At 41.3% G+C, this 26458-nt stretch overlaps 1 protein-coding gene across 2 annotated transcripts in view; it reads right to left on the reverse strand.

The window, feature by feature from the left end:
- The window catches only part of KLHL29 (kelch like family member 29), a 389474-nt gene that overhangs the window by 135726 nt on the left and 227290 nt on the right, over positions 1-26458 (reverse strand). Inside the window, exons 4-6 of one of the 2 annotated variants that reach the window (XM_036380168.2) lie at positions 10898-11011; positions 3105-3246; positions 1826-2374 (exon numbers count right to left, since the gene is read on the reverse strand). In XM_036380168.2, coding sequence (XP_036236061.1) covers positions 1826-2374; positions 3105-3246; positions 10898-11011 — 805 coding nt within the window. The remainder of the gene's footprint in view (positions 1-1825; positions 2375-3104; positions 3247-10897; positions 11012-26458) is intronic. The other variant, XM_036380169.2, reaches the window with a different exon arrangement.

Here is a 26458-nt window from a genome sequence, read left to right on the forward strand (position 1 = left end):
TTAAAGACTGATTAAATATTTTACGATCTTTTTACTTAGGCTTTGATTTGAAGTTTACTTCATCTGCTAGCCAGAGATCTGGTGAAGGTTAATTGATGGAGGAAGAGTAAATAACAGCTCATGCTGCTGGCCCTAAGTATGCGAGGCATTTAGGAGTATTCCTAACCTCTAGTGTGCAGTCACTGACATGCTCATTTGTCTCACTAGGTTAGTGTCACTAGGGCTCAGATATGTGATCAAATTACTGCCCTGAAAGTGGTTTAAGCTTATGTGTTTTCCCTTGTATTGTATATTTGCACATGTCTCCAGTGACACCAAGTAATCCCTTAAATTGCGTTAATTTGATCATGCATCTGAGTACCCAGTGCAGAAAATTGGGATAGCTGGCTATGGAAAGTGGAGCTGATGTCTCTTAGAAGACAAATAGTTCCTATGGAGGAGAGAGACATCCAGCAGAACTCAGTCTACCAGGATAGAGTATAAATCTCTCCCCTTTCTTTCTCCTTCTACAAAATTAATGGTTTGTAACTTATAAACATGACTTGACAAATTGCTTTTGTGGACTTTGGGCTTTTTTCTTCTTTTCTAAAGGGAAAGAATTAACAATGCTCTTATAATTGTTGGTTAATTTTTGGCTATCCAACTGGGCCAGTGTCATTTAAGGCCCATCTAGAGAGAGCTCAAAGAAAAATTCAGAGGCTCATTATCCAGCAAGAGCCCTCACCATAGAGCTTTAGAGTTGGAAACTTAAAACCAATCCCAATATCTGGTTTTACAAAACTGCTGCTGAGATTGTATCTGAGCTCCTTTTCAAGGGAACTTTGGTAAGGGTTTACACATACCAAAGTAAAATTTATGTGAAGAGCAGGAACAGTTATTGGACTAATCATTTTTAATAGAGATTCCTTGTCTTTAATTCAGAGCTACACAACAGAACTTAATAGCTTGTGGCAAATAAATAATTTACACATGGATTATGTCTGAATAGAAATGCATACATAAAATATCACAGACTTAATGAAGGTGCTGTTTTTTTACAAAATCAATTTAATTGATTTTGCTGATAGGTCTGCATTAATATTTTTGGAAGCTCCACTTTGCTTTACCTGTACACGTGGCCCAGTCGTGATTCGTAAGGGAGGAAGGGAAAACTCTCCAAATGCAATTAGAATCTTGGAACACAGAGCGTTGGTAGTTTTGAAGTGTCTGGGGTAAGACACTCGGAACTAACACTCCACTGTGACCTGGTAGAGGGGCTCATTTACAAAGTACTCCTCAGAAAAGGTCAGCCTCTCAGAACGCTCATGACTATTCAGTCATGTGTTTTGCAGCATTTGAGCCCAGTGAAGATGGTAATGAAGAGTTTTCCCCTTAACACTGAACATGTTGGGCTGTTCAGCTGCAGTCAGCTTTGACTTATGTTTGGCCTGAGCTCCTACCAGAGCGGGGAAAAGACAAGGGCTGGAGAAGGAGGTCATTGTTGTGGCAGATGCACAACTGCAGCCAGGAGAACAGTGGCTGGATGGAAACAAGGGGTGTATTTCACAGGGAGAGGCATGGGATGATGGCTGCTTTACCCTTGGGAACACCAGCTTATCTGATGGGCCTGAAAGCTGTTTTTCACTACTTTTCGCCCACAGCCTGTCACACCTCCTGCTAACACGTTGCTTTTTGTCGTCAGTAACTCACAAAAGCTTTGCATTTTAGAAAAGCGCGTAGGGAGCCGCCGTAGCCGGCGGGCCCACGGAGAGCAGCAGGGACGTCGAGGGTCAGCCGCCACCCGTCCCCGCTGCGCGCCTGAGGGGGCCGAGCTGGCCCACCTTACCTTTGGGGTGCCAGGGGTCCGTGAACTCGTACTTCCCCACGCCGATCGTCCGCAGCATCTGCACCCCGTTGGTGTTGTCCGGGCCGCCCGCCGCGGCCGCGTTGGGAGGCAGTGGGGCGGCCGCCTGCCCATTGGTGGTGGGTGCGCTGCTGGGCAGGGCGGCCGAGGGCAGGGCCGGTGGCGGCGGCGGCAGCATGGGGCAGGCCAGGTGGCCATTGCCCACCGCCCCGGGGCCTGGGTGGGCCACTGGGCCCACGCCACTCATGGAGGACATGCTGAGGGGCTGGCTGTTGGTGTACAAGGGCTGGCTCTGGAGGTTGACCACCATGTTGCTGAGGGGCTGGGAGGGCTGCGGCTGGAGCTGGTAGTGGCCCGGCATCAGTGGGAGCTGGGGGGTGACGTGCGGCGGGAGGGAGGGTGTGACGCCGATGATGGGGGCCTGGACATTGGCGGCTGGGCTGAAGGTGGGCGGCTGTGTCATCCCGTAGGAGTGCGTGATGAGGGCGGGCTGGCTGCCCGCTGCCACTGTGGTGACCCAGGGTGCTGCACCTGCGGCACGAAGGAAGGCCATCATTGGCGGTGGGCTCGGCATGGGGGAGAACAGACAGCAACACCCTCATCCTTCCCCTCCCGCAGCCATGGACGGCACCGACACGCCCCGCTGCACTACACCTAATGCAGTTTGGGATCTGGAGCCCTTCCCAAGCAGTAAGTGCATAAAATTGCTGCAGCCATGTGAGCACAATTGTTAAAATACTCATCAGGTGACATGCGGCATGTTTGCCGTTTTATGTATTTTGCACTTTATGCAGCTTAAGCACACACTTCCAAGAAAATGAACCTCTTTCCCTGCTGTGCTTTCACGGCTCCCTGACAAACACTCTGTGTGTATAATAATGGTGCTCCAGCCACTACAAAGACATTGTAATTAGGCGTCTGGCATAGTAGCACAATGTATGATATGTGTCTGGAAGCTGGAAATCATTTCAGGTAGTTCTGGACATAAAAGAAGTCTTAAAGTATTACAGAGTGCCTTTCCCTCCAGTGAAGGCAGAGAAGGATAAAAAAACCCCCACTCTAATGAACTTGCAGCATCTTAATACATTTGTATCAGCCCTGGCATAGAAGAAACTTGAGGGGTCTTTACAATGAGGGAAAACCCCTGCTAAAGAATAAAGAAAGGGCTCACAACGAAGTCTAATTTACAGAGGAGATAGTGCATTGAATTTGCTTTGAACGATTTTCCCTGGTAGAATTACAAATAAGATTAGAGACATACCTGGGTTTTCATTCTCCCTCATCTGTTTAGATGGAGGCTCATCAGTGTCCCAGGGCGTGGACTGATTGATGGGTGTCTGTCCCCACCTGACGCTTGTTGCAAGTCCTTGAGGCTGATTTTCAGTCTTGGAAATGCAAGGTGTCTACCAGAGAGAAAGAAAAATACAGAATAAAAATGTTTTGACTATTGGGATTAATTATGGTTCCTCATAACTAGTAGCTTGCTTGTTTGTTACAGTCCAAGAGGATATCCTAAGATCTTTAAATATCATTCATTTGGGGGTTGGACTACATGATCTCCAGAGGTCCCTTCTAACTCTAACAGTTCTGTGATTTTGTGATTCTGTGATTGTCCTCCTGGCTTGCATGAGATATCTGTATGGAAATACAATATATTTGAAAAAAAATGCATCTGGAAATTTAATAGATCTACCTTAAAAAATCCACAACAAACTAGTATTTTCAGAAATAAGTCACTTCATTTGCCATAAAAATGAAAAAAAAACCCAACAAACAACAACCCAGATATGGTAATATCTACTCAGTGGCAGCTACATAAAATGGAACAATCTTCTGTTTGCTCAATTTCTTCCAAAAATAGCGAGTTTTGTTTAGCAGGAGGTAGAACAAGAGAGACTTATTTACAACTGTAGGACAAATTACTGTAGAACAGTAAAGAGAAGTCTTCGCATTTACTGTCTGTCAAGCCTTGAAATTGAATGCCAATAAAAAAAAGCATAACATCACTGGCTGCTAAAGTGGGTATGTTGGCAGGTCTTCAGAGAGGTTAAAATAACTGTAAAGGAGGGGAAGGATTTGGGCTGAATAATCATCAAAGCGGACATGATCTGAAAGAGATCTCTTGATGAAGAAACTATCACACGGATTTAAATGCTACACCAGACCCCTGCTGCAATTTTAGGGGGCCTTCCCAAACAATCACGCCTTTGCTGAAGAAAAGGCTTGTAGAAAACAAGGGTGCTCCAACAGGTCTCATTTATTTAAGTCTGCTGTGTATTTCATTGCTGGAAGATTAAAAGTTTTTTGTTTTGTTTTTACTGGTGTCAGAACCTCTAAACCAAACGGAACCAGCTGCCTATTGCTGAATGAGTATTGAAGAGTGAAGCCATAAAGAACAGGAGACCAGTCTGAGTGATTGCTTGTTTGCCTCGCATCTGGGAAGTAATTTAGCTCAGAGATGGGGGTACAGCAGCTCCATAAATGCCCTGGGTCACACTGTACCAATGAAATCTCTGTCAACACCAGCAGCCTGTTCACCCATCACCAGTACCTCAATCAACCCATGAAAGAAAGTTATTAGCAAACCCATTTATGCCCTCTGCAAATACATGCACACCTTCCCCAAGCCAATCTGTCATTCCTCCTGTCTGCAAATCCACCAGAGGCACCTGCTTCCTCCTGCCCACCCTTCTTCCCCACCAGCACCCCCACAAGCACCTGCCCTGCTCCAGTGTTCCCCCCTTCACCCAAGAGCCCCTGATCTCTCCTGACACCCACTCCCTTTTCTACCTGAGCTTTACCCTTGGTGGGGTCCTGGAGTCAGGAGTTCTCCTGGAGTGTGCAAACCTCAACAGAGGACCCAGGTTTTGCTGTGCTGCCCTCTTTGCTCCCAGAAGCCACAATGGGAATATTTCCCCCACCAGACATGCTATACTTTGTTAAATGCAGAGATTCACAAGGAAATGTGATTTTAATATATATTTTCCTGAAATTGTTTTTTTTTTTCCAAAACTCATCAATTTATTATTTTCCATAGTTTAGGGGTTATGTTTTTTGGTTTTTTAATGTAATTTCTCTAGATTTTTTTTTCTATTTTATTTGCACCAAGGACAATGATATTCTGGTTTTAGATTCACATTTACTTCTGTCCCCACCATTTTGACTACCTCTATAATTTTTGCAATTGAAATAAAAATGAGTCAGAAAAGACATAAAGAGAGGACATGCAGACAGTCAAGAGCTTTAAGAGCTCTGGTCTATTCATGGTGAAGAAATGGCAGGAGGGGAAGAAATAAGTCTTGGTTTTGAAATGCTTTCTATTTATAAATTGTCCTGAGAAAATGATTAATATGAATACCTTTAGCTTTTACATTGTACAAGGTCTTTGACACAAGAGGATATAACACTGCTGGTGGTTTACCAGTTCATGTTAGCAGTATCCCTTTGGGTCTAGCTAAACTGTTTAACAGCAGCCAAAGCACTCTGCAGTAGAAAAATAAATAAATAAATGAATATATACATAAATAAATAAAAGACCCACCACCATTCTCTGCCTATATATCAGCTAAAATACGCCCCCCAGAAATATCAATATTTATTCCAAAGAAAAGCTTTAAAAAAATGTAAATGCACTATAGAGAAATGGGCATTTTTAAGAACCAAAAGGAGGATTCATGACTCAAATCACGCCCTGTGTGTTCCACATGTGGCTTCTGTGTGTTGCATTTCTTTGTTGTATGAACTGGGTCTTACCAGTGGGTTTGAAATATACAATCATTATTGTGAGGCATTGTCAAGACAGGCAGCATCTTGTTTAACATTGTTACATTCCCAAGCTGCTTTAAAACAGTGTTGATGTAAAATAAGAAAAAAAAAATCCTCTACCTTAAGTAATACAGAATGACACACATGCTACAATTTTAAAAGAACCTGTATGTTTTGTCCAGAATGGGTAAAGAAGGAAGTACAGCTCTGCTAAATTCTACAAAGATCCAGTTGCTTATTTTGGAACTTGTTTTCCAAAAACCCTAGTGCACCACACCAGACACATGTGAAAGTGGTAGAATCTGCAGCCAAATCTAGATCTAAATCCATACTTCGAGCATTAAAAAAGAAGAAGGAGGTTATCAGCTTTGCTATCAATAAATGCTTCTCCTTCACTTTCACTAAATGCCCGATTTTATTTCATTAAACATGCTCACAAACCCTGCTTCTTAGAGGCTCAGTGGATTTAAACACACAGATCCAGTAGATTGCTTTCAAACTGTACTCCTGAACTTGTGTTCATTTGATCAGAAAGTGCCAGAGATGAGCTGGTATGAAATCACAACACACATCCATGAAACACAGACAGTAATGGTGGTGGAAAGAGAGAAACAGCTCACTGAACTTCCTTTTAAAATGTATACATACTTCTGGTCTCTGATCTAATTTCTGCTTTATTTTTCTTAATACATGAATGGTTACATTACAAGTGCTGTATGTCTCTGATCTGATTGCAGCAATTACCCATTTGCGTCTCTGGAAAGTGAAATTATTTCCAGCGTTATCAAACAAAGGAACTTTCTGTCCATTCGCTCAGGCCCACGACAGTGCTCTATTTGATGCTTTTAATGTACAACACAAATGACCAAAAAATGGCCTGTATTATGCTAGTTGTGCAGGGGGAAGAGCTGTGTTCCATTAGTGATCCACAGACTTCACAGAAACTAATTGTACTATGTTACACTTTTATCTTTAGCTTTCATGTCAGATGCTTGTTTGAATTAAACATGGAACACATGAAAAAAGGAAATGCATTACAAAATCTACTGGGTATACATCTCTGCCAAAAGTCTATTTACATGAAAAGACCAAAAGGTTTCTAAAAGGTCTGTTAAAACTTGGCTAGTCAACAGCAGCAGTGGCTAGTTAATTGCCTGAAATTCCTGGCAGACTACAAAGACTACTTAAGGAATCATCAGCATCTTTCTAGCACCTGTAAAATGTTCAATTTGTGCTCTTTGGCACGGATAGAGTACCCCAAAATAAAATCTCAGGATTTTTTCCCCTCTTTAGTTTGAAGCCACCATTAAGAACCAATAAAAATGTTCAGCTGAAGTCTGCATTTCACCACCTGCCACTTTGAACTCCAGAAGGGAGCAGTCTCCCAGTTTTAAGGAAATTAACTGCAATACAGATGTACAGGCAGAAGAGAGCAAGACAGAACAATTCTGGAATTACATGAAACTAACACAGACAAGTTGCCAGACTGTCAATTTTTTGCAGCTCAAGCAGTCATAAACCATGGCCCATAGGCAACAGTAATTGTTGTACAGCTGGTCGACTGAACCTTATTATATTAAAACATTAAAACCTTCAGATTCATGAGGCTTTTCAGAATATCCACAAGAAAGTTCATGAGTTCACAGCCATCAGATGATGTTAAAGATTGGGAATTAGTGATTTGGTCTACACAGCATCATGACTGTATACAGCTACTCTTAGGTGTTGAGGAGGCAGAGCTACAACTAAGTCTGACTTTAAGCCCTAAGCTTTACAAATCTGTAATGAAGTAAAATCTTAATGTCTAGTAAGACCTTTTTTACATCAATAGAAACATAAAATCTATTGTACTACTAAGAGCATCAAAGAGTATGCTAGTGGATTTAAAGAACTCAACATAATAAACACAAAAATCCAACAACAAAAATTCCAATAGAATCTTCCCCAGGTTCAACACCACCAAGCACCTCCTGGAAAGGACTTACAAACACATTTCAGCAAATTCCCCAGAGCTTGTGGAACCACTGACATACATCCTGCTATGGCTTAGAATGTTAAGTCCTATTCTAATAGTTTCGTGAGCAAAAACAAAGTAATCTGGAAAGAGAGATACTATTTGTGATTCCCAGCAATCAAAACTGTTTTAATAAGGCCTTGATTTAAAGTGATGGATGAGAAGTAATGAATCTCTGTTCCAATTTTCCAAAAGAGATTGGGAATGGCAGCTTAATACCAAGGTAATGGTATCCAATATGCAACCCAGTCTATTTTTCGTCCCATTGAAAATAAAAAGGTTGAGGAGCATGCATGCACAGAGGCAAACATTCCCTCCCACAAATTCAGGTTTTATGGCCTGTCATGGGTAAAAGCAACTTCAGTTTAATGAGGGAACTCCTTTTAAAGCTGTTCTCTATGCCTCTAACTGGTAATGACTGGTGGCCCTGGTTGGGTTTGAAGTCTGAATGTGTCTGATGCTCTAAAAAGTTTAGTGGTCTCTGCACCGAGGAGTTTATGGTCTAATTTGTAGTTCACACTGTTAAATATTGCATTAAACAGGTATTATTTGTAGGTGTGCATGTAAAATCTGACCATACAGGGATAAATCTTTATATGGAGCAAATTCCTACATGGCGCTGGACAGGACCCAAGTGTATTTCTGAGTTTAGTCCATGGCCAAAGTAGCTCTTAAGGATGGAAGCAGAGCTTTTAAAGATGCACTGATGACAGCAATATCTCCCTAGCACTGGCTGTGTGGCTGGGCTACAGAAATTAAACTGTTGTTTTAAGAGATGAATGTACTGTAACATATTAAAAACCTAAGAGATAATGACAGGCCAGCATATAAGAGGAACAGAAAGAACAGTCCTGCAGTAAAACCTCATTCAAGGACTTGCTCATGGGTGGAGAGAAGAACTCATCTACCTTACAGTTCCCATCACCAGGCAATTCTGTGATGACACAGTGTTGTTTTTCTCTTCCCAAAACTAATGTGGGAGCCACAAGAAAGAGAGTAATACAGTTAACTCAGGAAAAATGTTACTACCCTGCATAAAAGACAAAAGAAGTCTAAGTTCACTCTTGAGCAGACAGAATAATTCAATACTTAGACTCCTTAAGCACCATCCAGCGAGGAGCCACCAGTCAGGGCGAGCTCCAGAGCACCATAGCACAGACCAGAGACACATGGCTCAGCAGTCGGGTAAAGTCCTCGCTTTGCAGCAGATTTAAAAACACTCCCCACCTCGAGGTTAATGACACAGGCTTGGAGAAACCCATGAGCACAGCAGGCCCACAACCCTGTGATGGGTGCATTCCACCCCTTGACCAAACTGGGGTAGTTTGGTAGAGGCTGCAAAGGAAGTAAAGGTTTGATCTGTGTCCAGGCCAAGAACTTCTCTAGTGTCAACTTGTTCTCTGAAAAACCATGAAGGAAACAGTGACACTGTGACCGTGTTCACAGGGGTTCTCGGATGAGGGAAGAGATGAGAATGTTGATTCCATGTTCAGAAGGTTTGATTTATTATTTTATGATATATATAGATATATATTACATTATAACTATACTAAAAAGAAATGGAAGGACAGGTGTTCTCAGAAGCTAGCTAAGCTAAGAATAGAAAAGCAAAGAATGATAACAAAGGCAGCTCTCTCGGACTCTGTCTGAGGTAGCTCGGTCCTTGATTGGCCATTAATTATAAACATCCAGGATGGGCCAATCACAGGTGGACCTGCTGCATTCCACAGCAGCAGATAACCATTGTTTACATTCTGTCTCTGAGGCCTCTTAGCTTCTCAGAAGGAAAAATCCTAAAGAAAGGATTTTTAGTGAAAGGATGTCTGCGACATGACACAGTGAGCATCAATGCACATGAGCTTGGAACACTGATCATGAGATTAACACATGAATAGCTGGTGGCTTTTCCAAGAGTCATTAATCAAGGAGCAAAGAAATTTGTTGATACAAGAAGAGTCATGCATACCTTTTCCATCACATGCAACTGGACTATAACCCAACCACTTGATTCCAGAAATTTGACAGCCTAAGTGAGCCTTCTTGAGCTCTTCTGGCCAGATAGCCTGGCTGCATGGCGGTGATCCTTCCTTAACCTGGGACAACTCTCAAGAAGGCTCCTTGAGACAGCGAGACCTTTAACCAATGGCTGATCTGTCAGGAACCTAAATTAATACTAATGTAACATTACTAATTCATGTAGCTACTCAATATTAATTATTATCAACTTATTATAGATCATTGCATTAGATATAATCCATTGTCCAAGTCTGAAACCTTGATTGGACCTAACTGTACCAAGGGTCTATAATGAGTTTAGAATGCAAGCAGGCCCACTCTGAATCTTGTGACTCAACAGAAGACTCTTCCTCACTCTTTGTATTTTTTTCATTAGATATAGGCCTTTGTCTGAGACTCAGACTGGACCTGGCTGCACCTGAGTTCCACCACTCTATACCTCGTGACTCATCGGGAGAGTCTTCCTTACCATTTTCAATCTCCAGTCCCTGTGCAAAACATTCTACCTTGATTATAACTCAGTTTGCATTTGTGCCCTTTTTCCATGCAGTAATTAATAAGGTGAACCTCACCATCCAACTTACTTAACCTTTGTAACCCACTGTTAAACTTTGTTAAATTCCACTGAACTTATTGAACTAATGAAACGTATTGCGGCTTCTCTCTTGAGTGAGGTGCATTCCACATATTCACAGGAGTTCCAGACCAGCACAGCATCAGTACCTTACCCAGCCCTGATCCTGGCTCCATGCAGAGCACAGCTTCTGACCACTCAGTTTGTGAGCTGATAAGAAGACACATGTATGAGCATGTCCAGCTTCTTCCCAACACCAAAATCAACCCCAACTTTCCTGGACTGAGTCTTGGCTACTCTGATAAGTAAGAAAGCCCAAATTCCCTCTCTTTGACAATGCAATGGAAGATAACTCCATACTGGGAAAGGGTCAGCTGCTTCTGTCTCATCAACCTTTTCTAAGGCTCACATCCACATTACCTGCAGGTTTGGGAAGGAAAGAGAAGGAATGAGATTATGGAAAAGAACAGAGAAAGATGGGATAGAAAAGGGTTGTGAATTGACCACAGGTGGTGTCTATTTCTTTCTCATGGCTGACTGCCCAGTACAACCACCACTCTCACACCAGTGCTCCAGTCATTAGCTAGTAATGAATGCAGGACCATGAAATGACAAGAAGTGCTTCATAAATGCTACTTTGTATTCTGTCTTGGCAAATTGCACCAGCAGAGGCTCAGGTACTCACCCAGCTGCCTTCATTTCTCAGCGAGAACATCAGGGAACGGAGCTGAGGTATCGAACCAAGGTCCCGGCTGCGACACTTGCTGCTCCAGGACACCAGGGACATCAGCGCACGACACTGGGTTCGAGCACAGAAGCCCCACTTTAGCCTGAGCAGAACCTCCTCTACTAACACGGTCTGCATGCAGATCAACCCCAAATCAGAGCAAAGCTACGAATGCAAAATCATCTCACGACGGAGGAGAAAACGCGCGGCACCGGGAACAACGCGGCAGCTACAGAGAACATGCACTGCGCAACGCGAGAGGGCTCTCAGAGATCCTGCAGGCATCCCATGGCACGGGCACATAAATCCACTTCATCATAAGTGCTTTTTGTCAGAGGGCTTAAGGAAATATGGGCAGTAATGGAGTAAGTGCTTGTCAGACCAGAATCCCAAGGGTGCACAAAGGATGTTGCCCTTATGTACTGGCAAAGCTACTGAAGAAGAACCTAAAGGCTGACTTCTTGAAAACTAAACATTTATCTTGAATGCAAATGCTGGCCATTGCTAGGCTCAGAAGTCACTCCATATGGCATTTTCATGCCAAATTTCCCATGGAATTCTTTTAATTATCCAAACAGGACCCCAGATTTCATTCTGGATGAGGGCCTGAAGCATTAGAAAGAAAGAGAGGAATACTTAAGAAGCAAAATGCCCCAATCCCAGCAGTAAGTTACTGCTATAAAAGTTCCTTTTTCTTGTATTGGATGCCGACATTCTACATTCAAGCCCTCTGAACTCAGTATTTCAATTGTAGTACACAGTCCGTGGCAGGAAAGTGCATGTTCTCTGCCTACACAGCAGGCACATAAAAAGAAAGGGAAAAAAAAAAAAAAGAAAACCAATATAAGCCTGTGAGTGTTGAACAGTGCTGCGTGATATTAGTGATTTATTAACTTGGCTTGATCAATAAGGCTATCATCAAGGGCACATTTAGTTTGCACATATATTTCACTTTCTAACAAGCACTTTTGTGTGCTCACTTTAGTTTCCATAATCTGATCCAGGTCTCAGGAAGCTTTCTTTAAGGGAGAACAGAGAATTCTTTTTCTAAAAAAAGGATCAAAGTATACTCAGTCAACTCTCAAACAAAAGGACAGACAGTACTGTAGAAACAGCGTGCTTACCTTTCACAGCAAAAAGAAAAATAAGCCTATAGGTTGGGGTTTATCACTGCCTTAAGTTCATCAACACCAATTAAGCTATTAAATTGTGGCTGAATTTGGATCACAGCAATTAAAAATTTCAACTTTCTTTGAGTGTCTTCCATCAGTACCATGCTAATTTAATGCATAATTTAAACTCTGCTGTCCTTTAATTCAGCATTTGTAAATAATTAAAAAAAGAACTAAAAATCCTTTTGCACTTACAAAGCTGACCCCCTCCTCCTTTTGCTACTGCAAAACAAAAAAGACTTTTCAATCAAGAATTTATTTAATTTTTTATATCTAAGAATAAAAGCCATAAAAAAGATGAGAAACTGATTTACAAGATAAAACAATTAGCTCTGGGATATGTACATTAAGACTAATAAATTTCACATCATATTTTAAGAAGTGGAGGAGGAATCCCAGATATATTAGACTTTATTCAAATTCTATTGAAATGTTCAATTAAGAGCATCTTAGGAAGGTAGGTTATGCAGGCACTAAAATTAAGATGTGAAAAACAGCATTAGAGTGCTATTTCTCTCAGACACTATACACTTTAATAATCCATCCCTTTTTCTACATCCAAGATAACATCTAAAATCTGGGTATTCTTGTAATTGCTCTGGTCTTGTTAATATTTTTTTGTGTAGTGGAAATACAAATGTATTTCACAGTGAAAAACACTACAATAATATACTGCATTCCCTTTTAACCCAACATCACAGATCTCAAGGATTCTTATTAAAACCTTTTTTCCTCTTCTATAAAGACATTTTCCTCTGTGCAGACAGATGAAAATGCCCTTTAAGATTCAAACAAGTTTGTGGAAAACCAGCTCGAACCCATCAATATCCCATTGGTTCCTAAAAGAAGGTAAACATTCCCCAAGCTGTTCTGACCAGACATGACTGGCAGATGCTTTTTGGGAATGAGGTCTCAAGACACAACCCTATTTCCATTCAGACTCAGAGCTTTAATAACACAAGAACTTCAGTGCAGAATCAGGCAGTGAGGTAGACATTTAATTTGATTTACAACAGACTGCTAATATATGGTTTTTCTGGAAACACAGTCACTGTTTTCTTCAATTCTTCTGCTCTGTAGGTTTTACATCAAAGCGTTCCTGCTTGTTTTGTTTCTGTATCTCTGTGCTACCAATAGGAAGCTGCCCAGTTCTCCTATTTTCTTTCAGCAGAACAGATTCGTGGACTAGCATGACTGCCTCAGGTGCCTCAACCACCATCCTTCTAAAAGATTTATGGCAAACACATTGCATCCCAAGATATAAATCTACCAAATGTCTATTAGACATACTTTGCTGTCCACAGCCACATGATTTAAAGCAAAACTGATAATGGTATAGCTTGATCTAGCATTACTGGTACACCTATCAGAATTGTGCTACATTGCTGCACATTTTTTCCAGATACCTCATTCTCATTTTGGGTGTGAATCAGATGATCCTTTAGTATTACTCTGTTCACAACAACTTGTGATGCTAAACACTCCTTTGTCACCCAAGGATAAATGGGTACTATCAAGATTAACCTCTACTTACATTTCCTTCATTGATTTACATTCCTTTATTCTTTTATGATTAAATTATTCTAAGCATCCAGTTTAAGCCATTGGACTAATAAAGAAGAGGAAATCCAGCAAGGATGCGAGTTTGGCCAGACTTTTCTGTTTTTGAAAGTCCCGTTATGTATCTTTAAAAAGAAAATTCAGGTTACAAAAAGCATAAAACCTCACACTCTCTTCGCTCCCAGGAAGTTAACACAAAGTAAACCACCTCTAAAAATAATCTCCCACTCAAGAAATGTCAAGGTGACAGGGAGAGGGAGAGAAGGCTTATTGTGAGCACTTAATAACACAGGTTAGTTCTGTAAGCCATGAAGGGAAGGACAAACTAAAATTAAATGACCTTTGGTAGGGATACCTCACCTACAACAGCAAGTTGTTATCTGATCTTCCTAATTCTCCTCCTCCGCTGTTGCAGGTCATGGTCCATCAGAAGCTGCTATTCCTGCTAGGATGGGTGCAGGCCAGACACTGCCCTTGTATTCCCCCTGGATGGACTGCCAGGGAGGCCAGCCTGGGGTCATTGCAGGTAATACCCCTGAAGAGGCAGCCTGTCCCCTGCTGAACTTGCTGTGGCCTTCAGAAGAGCCAGGGGAGTTCTAGCTGTTCTTGTACAACCTTTGCCTCCAGAATACAAATTAAGCCTTGGTTTGTTGTAACAAAGGTTCAGTTAGAACACAAATCTATAAATATCTAACAGTGCAGATCAAAATGGCCAACTTTGGTCACAGCTATTGATCAGAGTGAGAGAAGAAGCAAAATGGGACCACACACCTACTCTGAAAAAAACCCCAATAGGTATGCTTTCCACACAGCAGGTGGAAATCAAAATTATCTTTGTTGAGAATCCAAAATCTCCTTTCTGCTCATACCACAGTTTTTGGAGTGACTGTCAGCTTCAGACAAGCACTGGCTGTACCAGATTTTCCAGATGTTACTAGAATAAAGCACAGAGCCATATCTTGTTTATTAGTGACGATTCTGTGCCAAATTCAAACATAGATCACATGTTGAGTTTCTTAAAAACACTGAATTAACAAGAAAGTTGAGCCATTAAGCAAGATCTTCCACCAAACATGCCTGTCTCAGAAAGGGTCACAGAATTTGTGACTTTTAGATGCTTTGAGAGGAGATAAGAAGTTGGACTGAATGATAACTGTAGGTCCCTTCCGACTTAACTAATTCTATTCTATTCTATTCTATTCTATTCTATTCTATTCACAATTAAATAAGCATATGTACATAGATATATCTGTATCTCTTTCCCTTTCTACTACTGAGCTGTGGATGCTATAAAAAAGTTCATCATCTTTTTCTAAAAGTAGTCCAAGCTTCATATACTGGGGAAGAAAAACAAGAGGTAAAAGCTAACAGACTCACTGAGGGCCTGCTTTTCTAATGCTGCATTTGATTAATTATATGATTTACTTTCAATGACTGCTTCAATCAATCCTGATCAAATTAACAAAGACAATGATCAGAAATACCAGACTAAAACACAATACAAATTATTTGGTTCCAGGGGATCCAATCAAAGGAAACCGGATTAAATTAACCAGTGATCGGATTAAGGAAAAGTTGCTGTATAAAGTCAGAAATGTATTAGTACTTCGGGCCATTTGCTGTGTCTGTAGGCTGCCATTTCCAGCTCTTTACCTAGAGTTCTCAATACACTTTAAACAAAATTGAGTTTTCTAGGTATTACAAAGGCAATGTGGAAGAAATAAAATAAAATGAATTATTATTATTATTATTATTATTATTATTATTATTATTATTATTATTATTATTATTATTATTATTATTATTATTTTACTATTATTTCACAGTACCATAGTATATGGGGGTCTGCCACAGTAGGCACCCTCTAAAGAAAATATACACCCTCATACCCCCTCCTTCCCCAGGAGTTTGTACCTCAAGGAGTTTCCAGTCTATGTGCACTACACAGAGATCAAAACATGACAGAGTATCAGGATACAATCAAAAAGACAGAAAAACCCATTTAATTCTACAACGTTAGTAAAGTCAAAGATGAAAAAGCTACTGTTCAACAAGGAGCATTAATGAAAGTTGCCAGTGATACAGCTGAAAATGTAGTTCTTACCTAAAAATGAAAGTAAATACAAGTATCACAGGAGAAACACTTCTATTTGCTGTGTACTAAGCTGAACCTTGAGCAGCTGACAAGGTCCTACAGCACTGAACAGAGATTTACTTTCAAATGCCTTGGGCTCAGGCTGGTTCAACTGGACTAGTCAGTGCCGAGCTGCAAAGGGACTTTGTGTCCAATGTGAGGCAAAAGAAAGGCTGGGGACATCAGGAGCCAGCTCACTTGGAAGTAATTCAGAAAATATAAATGCTGAGTTAGACTGAAACCAGACTCAATTCCTGCCCTCTTTTTCTGCTAAAAGATTCACTTAATAGATAAATGAGGGATGTAGAGAGGTATTCCCTAAGGACTGTTAATAAAGCTACTTTAGAATGCTGGCATGCTGTGCTGCTTGTGAATCCTGGCCCCACATGCTGCACGGGATGAGGAAGGACACTGGACTGGATGTGCTGCTCACATGGCAGCAGTCCTCAGCAGCACAGAGACAGAGGAAACCTACATTGCCACTGATCCCACTGTGCACGTTAGGGGCCAAAGAAGAGGGTTCACCCATCTTTCAAAAATGGTAAGAAAAGGAGCTGCTGTAGTCTGAACAAAAACAAAAGGCAAAGCAGGTGTAAGCAGGTCAGATCCTAACCAACAAATCCAAATATTTGTCTCTTATGAAAGAATTCAGGAACTGTACGGAAAGACTCCTTCACTATCACCTGGTACAGTGCCACTTCCATCTCTAAGTATGTTCTGTTGGTAACTGCCAGCAGACATCATGCCCATCCAGTCACCTGAAAGGACTTTGGCACTTGTGATGGCCCCAGGACTTTCCTTGCTTGCAGGGAACAGACCAAGCTGAGTGTTGTGGTAGCTGACCTGAGTGTGAGATGGTCTTTGTCCAAAATGAAACCACAGGAGACATGAGACAACAACTGCTGGTCAGCAAGGCAGATATTCACCCATGGGATCTGGTTTGTATGGCCATGGCCATGTGTCCTTTCCTTGCAGCTCACTATTTACACCAGGTATTTGTGCTGAAGGACTCTCCTTGCAAGACTGAACATTGGATGAGCTGCTTTACTTCCTGAGCTCGAGAAAGTATTTAGGGAAACATCCATCTCTCCTTTCCCACAACTTAAGGGGCTTAATATTTTGTCTTTGTTTTCAGCTATGACAGTGAGTAAATTTTAAAGCATCAGCTCTTCTCAGCCAAAAGACATTTGCCACTATGATTAAGAATGTATTATCTTGTCTCTTCTGTCCCCTTAAAGAGTAACTTATTTTTATGTACGGGCTTTTTCTCACGCTGTGAATTGCTACACTCTTTTTTCAATCTCATCGCAATTTTTTTCAAGAGTATTCTCAGTTTCATTTTCTTACTTTACTTTCCTCGTGTCTCTGTCTCTCTCTTCACCCTTTCTATCATGCTCTCTTCTAAGTGAAATCAGAACCCAATTATACTCCTGTTAAAACTGAACTTTCAAATCCATCATGTGCTAGTGGGCTCAAAATTAGGCAAATAAATTCCCTCAACCCTACAAATTAAATTGAATCTTTGCATATGTTCTTTTAAGAGCACAAAGATGTCAAGTATTCACCCAGCTGTCACAAAATATGATAAGCAGGCTCTTTGAATTCATATAGATTTTCTAAATCGTTTGTCAGATTTAACCCAAATGCTAATGGATCCAAAAGTATATTCTAATCTATCCTAAATATCTGGTTATTATTTGTATTACAGTAGGACTTGGAATTATCAGTTGAGGATCAGGGCACAATCTCTATGCATTTCATACACAAAGACAAACATCATCATAAAACTTTCTCAAGTTTTATCTCATTATTTCACAACAGCCTCCTCATAGCTATACTCAATTTCATTTAAGAACAAAAGTACCAGCAGCTTGTAAGTATCACTACCTAATGTGTTGGCTGTTGAAACCCGGATCTTACATTTGGTAAAGCCAGCAACTGTCTCCCAAATGCAGAGTCTGAAGGAAAAAAGCTGTCATGCAGGTGAGGCTTTGCTCAGGCTTCATTCTGGTCAAAGCTCATGATGGAAAGGGAGCAGAGCCAGATCAGCCTCAGCGAAAGGATGGGCACCTGCACAGAGCTGCTGATGCCAGTGGGCTGGACATTCCACAGTGCACCTGCACCTGCTCTGTGTGGAGCCAGCACTTCCCAAATGTGTAGGACTTGCTGTCCTGGCACCAAACACCTGTACAGGACTTCTCTCGGGGCCAACCCAACACACTCAGGGAACCTGTGATGGGGTGAATGTATCCTGGGAGTTGTTCTCTCCATATATCCTGTCTGCTTGTCCAAAAACCTATTAGGGCACTGCTTTAAGCGGGAGGGCAGCAGATCCTGGCTGTCAGTGATAATCCACTGCCAAAATCAATATGGTTGGCAAGCTTGCTTCACAGATATTTACGATCAAAGAGCACATTTCCCAGGAATGTGTTGTCAGTCCCATTGTCTTGGCCCAGATTCAACTCCAGTAATTACATACCAGCCCACCTAATATTCCCCTCTTGCTTTGAGGACTCTCTCATCCAGTCCCACACTGTTTCACTGCATCATGGCCACATTCAGCACCAAGCTGGACACATGGAAACAGCTTTCCCTGTTCACATTTTATACAGCAGTTGCTCCTTAAAAAAGCTTTGTGATTCTTAAAGAGCTGAAAAGTGTAAGATACTCTTGTGGCTGTTATTTAAATTTTTTTTTTTGCCTCTGGAACTGGTTGTCTAGAGATGTATTTTAATTTCCTTCTCTTTCATGAGTAAATTTTTACATTGAAATTATTTACCAAAGGTTGAACTAGGTAGGTCTCAAATTTCCTTTCTTTTTTTTTTTTATTTCACTAATAAAAGTAAAATAGCTATAAAATGTGATAGTCTAAAGCTTTTTAATACCAAGCTTGAGGGAGTTCAAGCCCTTTCAGAACTAGCCAGGAGAGCTAACTCCACTGGCAAACTAAAAACCTGCCTTTCTCAGAGGAATAAAATTCCTGTTTACACCTGTATAGGGCATAAAATGGGAGGCTTTAAACTTGTGACATTTCCATGTCTGGAAAAGGTGTCACACACCCAGCACAGCATCTTACCTTGAGCTGTAGGCCCAGGGACATCAGTAGCATTATCTGAACTGGAAGAGTACCAGAGGGAAAGAATGGTGTATCTAAAAACCTCCCCAAATCTTTTCTATATTCAGAAAACAGGTGTTTCCCCTATGGGAAGAGAGCTCTATTTCCAGCTGTATGTGCTTCCAATCTTGCTTCTCAAAAACATCTTGGTAGTGCTCAACTGACCAACTCTTTCCCATTAGAAGTTTTCTTGAGGAAGATCTCTGAATGGACAAAGTGAGAGAAAGCACTGGGGTTAAATGTTTTAAAAAAATATTTTCAAGACTAAACAACTGTTGGAAGCTGCTCTGAGCCAGAAACTGGTCAGATCAATGCTGTAAACACAGTTTTGTGGACAAAGGAAGGTGTGCTACATACAAGTCATCATCAGTCGCCTTTGTCTGCATTCCCTGCACTCCTCTGCCTTCCCAAAGGGACCATTTGGAGTGTTTAAACAACTGCAGTTTTAAATAGACACCCTTAAGCATATTTTGCATTAAAATGTATAAAGAGTGCCAAACAAAACAAGCCCAGTAGAAAATAAAAACCAGAAAAGTATGCATCTGAGAAAGACTAATAAAGTCTGAGTGCATGAATGTATTCTGGAACATTTGCATGTGTCAGAGGGAGTGGAAAGAAGGTGAGCATGATGAGAAAACAAGAGATGAAACACAAAGTGACAGGAAAAAAAGCACTGGTTTGGGAAAAAAAGAAGCAGGGAGGGAAAAGATTTTCTTGCAGATAGGCAAAACCTCTGTGTACAACACGGGGGGAATTTTTTAAGACTGAGCTTTCATCCACTAACATCAACAGGGTTATTATAACTAACTTGGTAAGATCTAGGGGCAGCAGCTAAACAGTGTAATACAGGTACCTAATTTTGGTGTCATGTCTACTTTTCTCTGTCAGCTCTGTTAGAAGTGGTAGTCTGGCAGCCCTGGATAACAAGTGGTCTAAATTACTCATCACTCTCCGGATGGTAGGAGCCATTGTAAACTCTCTGACTGTGCCCCTGTGTGCACTGCAGCAGAACCAGAGGGAAAAAGGGAAAAAAATGACAAAGAACATCACCCAGCTATATTACAAGGAGAAGAAAGAAATTCAGGAACTCTGTGAAGAGAATGATGACCTAAACCAAAGAAGATGGGATATTGGAAGTTAAATTATCTGTGCAGAGAAGCTGAATGTAAAAAGATTCAAAGGAAAATACAGTCTATGTAGCTGCAGCCTAGTGCATCTACAGGGAAAAATGCCAACTTTGTCCCCCTGCAAAAAACCCTAGAATAAACTAAAGGGAGTACATAGGAAGGAGGGACATTTTTTGGTTTGAAGTATCTAGTTCCTAATTTAATCTTAATCCACTCTGACATTTATCCTCATGGATAATTCAGTATACAAATTTAAGGCAGAAAAAGAATCTATAAAAATAATAAAATAAGAGCTGCTTGCAAGGGCAGTATCAGCAAAAATTGCCCTTGGGTAAAAATAGTTCCTACTGCTTTGTGTCCCTTTCAGCTTCAGGCAATATCCCAAGATCCCAGGAACTACTTCTTTTCCCCTTGTGCAATCATTTGTGGCTCTCATCCAGCCTCTGATTATGCTAATTGTATTTGATGGAATTTGTATGTACTCTCCTTCGCTCTCGTCTCAGCTGAACATACACAAGATGCATTTTTAATTTTTAACTCTTCAAAAATAAATATATAACACAACTTTCTCCCCAAGGTTGTGTAAAAGTCAACGTTATTACTACTTCTAAACAGCAAATATACAGCCTTTATTACTAGCAAAACAAATAACCCTTTCTATATTAATATGTTGCAACAAAGCTTTTAGTTAGTGTGAGAGGAATGTCATAATGTTAGAGTTTGCATAACACAGTCTGATCATGTCACCTAGACACAATTCTGTTTGCATTAAATTAAATCCACAATCATAAGAAGTGCAACTTTAATATAAAGATACAGGCAAGTTGGCTAGATCAAGAGCCTACATCATTCTGAGAGACACTCAAAACCAGAGAGACGGTGAGGTGTTGTAAAACCATTCCCAAGGGTTAGCGATAAAGCCCAGGACTTAAATTCCTGAATAAATTACTTCTTTTTTTCCCTTTTACCAAGTTGCTAAACATCAAAACCCACTGGATTTTGCTGAGAGAAAACCAGATGACCTTAACGGCCTCAATCATAGTTCCTTGACTGTCTTCAAGACCCCAAATGCAGCAGTGGCTGGGTTATTTCATACTTCATGGAGATCCTCTGAACCTCTAAATTATTCTTTCATTTTACAAACTGGAAGCTAAAGAAAAATGTAAATGCAAGAGTAAAGGACTTCCTTCCTCTCCTAAATCAAAACAGGACTGGGTTTCCGGTCTTTATTTAAGTGAATTTTAGTGTAAAATGCCCAGTGGGCCACGCTGTGCACCACAGCTCCACTTTTCCACAGCTAAAGCCTCCCCATACCCGAGTTCCTCCTCAGGGACAGGACACTGACCTCCCAGAGCACCTCAGTGTGGGACCATCCAGGCTGACCAACACAGCTGGCCCTGCCTCCTGGGGCCACATTTCTGGGGTAGGCAGGTGTCTTCAATAACACAGGGAAGCACTGCAGGGATTTCGGTAATTGCCAAGGCAGAGAGGGCTCTTGATTTCTGCCCAAGTCCAGAGAGATGGAGTTAGGGTGGCCAAACCTGAAGCCTGACAATCCAGAGGTACCTAAAAGGCCCTTGAAAGCCAGACTTAGAGAGCTTGTCACCTCCAAAAATGGGACATGGGGGCATTGAAATGTCAGCAGAAATGAGGCAGGAGATGCAAGTTGTTCAGGGGGTTTGGGCTCATTCCCTTCTGCCTCCCTGCCCCAATATCTGTACATGCCCACAAGATTTGGTGTTGAACTCTGAAGGAAGCAGTAGTCAGCCATCACCCTGCTCATAACTCATAATAGAGCTTTGACCAAATGTTTTTGTTATTGTCCAGGCATCTGATGTGCCTGCGCACATTACTGGTATAAATATTAGTTCTGGAGGCTGGGTCCCCAGCCACTCACAGTTATGGACTCTCATAGGAGTAGTCAGCCCTCCTGAGATGGGCTCCTTGAGCTGTTTGATAGGAGTGAGAGGTCTCTGCATGTCAGAATCTGCCATGTGAATCTGTCCGTGGTGGAATTGGCTCTTTTCCTCAGTCTCTGTTTCTTCATTCTCCACCCTTGTACAATGAACTGACTGCCAACCACTTCTCTTGCAAGGGTGGCTGCACTTCACTGGTAAAATGTATATAATTTATTTGGTGTTCAGAAAAAAAGTAACTCTATTAAACAAACAAACAAACAAACAAAAACAAAAAACCCCCAAAAAAACCAAACAAAAAGAGAATCTTCAGAACTCTTGCCATCCCTGACATACTCTTAGAACACAATACCACAGCAGCTAAATCATCCAAAATAACAGAAACACTTCTCTCCACCTCATGTCTGCTGTTACCTAAAGTCTTTGTGATTCTTTAGGCACAGTTGTTATATATATGCAAATTTTAATTAAGGGAAAACTTGGCTGAATACTAGATAAAATTATTTGTTGCATCATATATTTGAAAAGCAATGCATCATTCTAATAGATTATTCAACGGATATTTCCGAACTTCTACAGAAGTGTTTAGCTAATGCAAAAAAGAAAGATTAATTGAATAATTTATTTGATGGACAACAGCATTATTCATTAAATACATTATTCAACCAGTAGTATTCAAGCAGTACTGATTAATTAACATGAGAGAGACAATTGCTTTTAAGTACAACTCATTCAGATCCCAGTTTTGGCTCCATTAAAAAAGGGCTTTGCAGAGCAATGTCTCAGTGAGAGTGTAAATGGTGCAGATATTCTTTGCGCTGAAGAGCCATGTCCTGAATCACAGTGTCCTTGACCAAATTTATCTGCATGACTGTGGTAGGATTTGCACCTCTTAATGAACTGCCTGCCTATACTGGGGTTGGATTTGACCATCCTCAGCTGTGGAGGTATTTTAGCACATGGAATAGATTAAATGAGATTATTTAATTTGCAACCTGCAGAGAAGGTCCAGCTTGCTAACTGCTCCTGCTATGCTCTTCTTGGGAGCTTTCAGATATGAGAAAGAAGTAACCTGGCAGCCCCTTTGCTACTTGGTTTCCCAAGTGTTTTGCAAACACTCTTCCATCCCAGGACTAAGACCTCCAATTACCTGATAAAGGCCCAGCAGTGTCCTTACCCAGCCTGGTGACATGCCATGCCTATGTCCCATGGTGCTGCAGGACCTCAGAGCATTCCAAGCATCACCTTCCCAAGCTGCTGTGTCACCAGCCATGTCCCCAGCACAGCCCATGCTGCTCTGCCCTGCCAATGGGCCCCATTGGGACAAGTCAGTGAAACCACCTGTGCTTCAGACACATCAGCTGCTTCTGCTACATCAGCACAAGCAATTTAGCAAGTTCCATTCAGCAAGGAACAATGAAGAACATCAGGCCTTAAGAGCAAAAGGCTGACAACAGACGAGTCCACCAGATCGTGGGAAAAGGCAAACACCCTATCTTTAGTCCCAAGTAGTTACCTCCTAGCAGCACACAAAAATGGAGAAATTCTCATTCCCCACAGATGGGAAAACCACCATCTGAATAAAACCAGCCTCATGATAGTGACAGAAGGCACATTTAACATAGCCTGCACATGACAAGGAATATATATCGTGCTAGGACTTTATAGACATAATAAACCCTTGTTAAGTGCCCACCAAATGCACCGTGGAGAAGGCAGCCATAAAAATTGGCAAATAAAGACCATCTTAAAGTTTAGCAAGCTTCTAAAAATATTTTACTATTTAACCAAGTATCTCCCCTACTACAAGGGGGTTCTAGGACAATTTTCAGGGAACAAGGCTCAAAACAGTACAAGAAGAGTTAGGATCACACTAAGTATTAACTGAAACAAGTTTGCTAGCTTAATTAACCCTACTATTTTAAGTAGTTTCTTTTAATGATTCAAGACACATTTCCACTCTAATCCTCTGCTCCCGTTTGGAAGGAAACAGATGAATGCGATGAAATGCAATGAAGATGATAAATTCATGCCACTCGAAAAGTGGCAAATGACATTTACGGGTCTCTCAGTTCCCATTTCATGATTGATATGGAACTATAAACAAGAAAATAAGTACTGTTAAAAATCTTTCTATACAGTGGCAAGTAGGGTTTTAATGGTGGCTTGCCTGTGCTTATTAACAAGCCATGGCAGTTGCTGCACACTGATCAGTAACTGCGTGAGAGCTCAGCTACTGTGGAAGTCCTGAGTCTATGTACTTTCAATTTTAGTGCATAACCATCATACGCTCCACAAACCAATGAAATTTCTAATAATACAAACCAATGATGTGTTAAATTGAGACACTTCTAGCTTGAATGCCAAAAACTTCACTATGATTTAAAGGATCTGCGCTTACCTTTCTCTATCAATTTACTGTTAATTTGCTACCACTGGAGCAATTTACAAAAAGGAAAAAAAAAAAAAGGTAATATTTTATTTAATTTCTAATACCAATCCTGGTCATTTCCAATATACACTCAAATGCCATTTATTGTACAAAATGCAATATAGTCATTCAAGAGGAATAAGAGATGCAATGAGAAGTGCTGGGGCGGGGGAGGAGCAGTCAAAAAGAAATCACTCTGCAAAATATCTGCATTTAGAAATAGGTGGCAATCCTCACTGCTCCCCTTAGAAGAGGCTAAGGCATTAACAAAAGTTTAGGTCATAAATGTTTGTCTGTTTCAATTATACCAGGCATTCTGTGTTTTGTTTATTATTTATTACACACTTTTACTGCTGTGCTGGTTATCATCAAATTGTAGCTTCACAGATAATCTGTATCAAACATTATGGCAATGGCCTATGAAAATGTGGGGTTTTCTAAAGGTGCCTGCCACCTTATTTCACCCCAGCTTCTCAAGACAGAACCTAACCATTTATTTATGATTCTGTTTGTACTTAATACCAAAATCAGACATACAACAGGTTTTTCCTCCCCCAAGGATCTTGTTCCCACTTCCTACTCAGATACTAAGATATATTGTAATGACCTTGCATGAATCACATTGACGTCATGCAGACTAGTCCGTGGAATAATTATGAAAATACTGTTCAATTTCTGTCTCCAGGGGCTCTCTGAAAGTCCCTTAAAATCTTTGCCACATCTTTACACAGGCAGATAGTGGTAGGACAAGGGGGAATGGCTTTAAAATAAAAGTAGAGAGATTTAGATTAGATGTTAGGAAGAAATTCTTCCCTGTGAGGACGGTGAGACATTGGAGCAGGCTGACCAAAGAAGCTGTGGCTGCCCCATCCCTGGAAATGTTCAAGGCCAGGTTGGATGGGGCTTTGAGCAACCTGATCTAGTAGAAGGTGCCCCTGCCCACAGCTGAGGGCTTGGAACTTGATGTTCTTTAAGGTCCCTTCCACTCCAGCCCATTCTATGATTCTAAGATCTTTCCCCTCTCCAACTGGCTTCTGGAGTAAGTAAAAGGTGACAGCTTCAAAAAGAATGGAAACTGCTTAGGGTGAATTCGGACACCTTTAATACAGAACATTTAAAATTGGCTTTGCCATTAAACTACTGTTTGGCCAGGCAAGATGTGGCCTTCAGCAAAGCAGGATACACTGAAACCACTGTAATCCTCTGTGCAGCAGTTGCACTGCAGAGCAATTTCAGAAACTCCAAACTTTGCTGCTAGACAACAGCAGAGCATAGCCCAAGTCAAACCAATCCCTAGCAGAAACCTGGGGAACGCAGCAGCTCTACCAAGTACAGATCTGACCCTCAGGGTTCAGGTACAAGGTTAGAAATTGATAAGGTAATTGTCCAACATCAGAGCCTGCAGTAAAAGCAGTTGCAACAATTAAACGTTAACTTTTTATATTGAAGGACAGCAGGAAAAATACCTCACCCATCATCATCTCCTCCTGCCCTCCAGCTGGCTCGGTATCATCACGCCCAGACTACCTTGTTATGTGCCAAATTCAGTGCACAGTGGAGAGAAAGGGCAACCAAAGATCTCAGACCTCATTTGTGAGTAGAAGGCTCTAAGCACTCAGGTTGCCTTATGGACATGGTACTTAATAAGCTACCCTGGAATGCTGCTCCATGTGTCCTTGGTTCAACACCCACTCCCTGCACTGCTGGGAAGTCCATTAGAGCAGCACAATTTACTGCAAGAAGAAATCTGCAGGAACTGTGGCTCTGGACACAAAAGAGGAGAAGAGACTTTAAAATAGATCCTGCTCTGCCCCAAAGTCAGTGTTAAGCATTTTACATGGCAGCTGGAGGTGTTCTTAAATATAATTTTTGTCCTGTGGTTTACAAAATCATAGCACAACTTAAGATGAAAGGGTCACTTTAAGGCTGTTTGGTCCAGCCTCCTGCATAAAGCAGGGCCAATCTCCAAGACAGATCAGGTTGCTCAGGGCTTTGCCCAGTGGAGTCTGGAATATCTCCAAGGATGGAGATGCTACACCTTCTTTAGCCAGCCTGCTCCAGGTA

Source organism: Molothrus ater, chromosome 3, assembly GCF_012460135.2.
Source record: "Molothrus ater isolate BHLD 08-10-18 breed brown headed cowbird chromosome 3, BPBGC_Mater_1.1, whole genome shotgun sequence".
Classification (NCBI taxonomy): Eukaryota; Metazoa; Chordata; class Aves; order Passeriformes; family Icteridae; genus Molothrus; species Molothrus ater.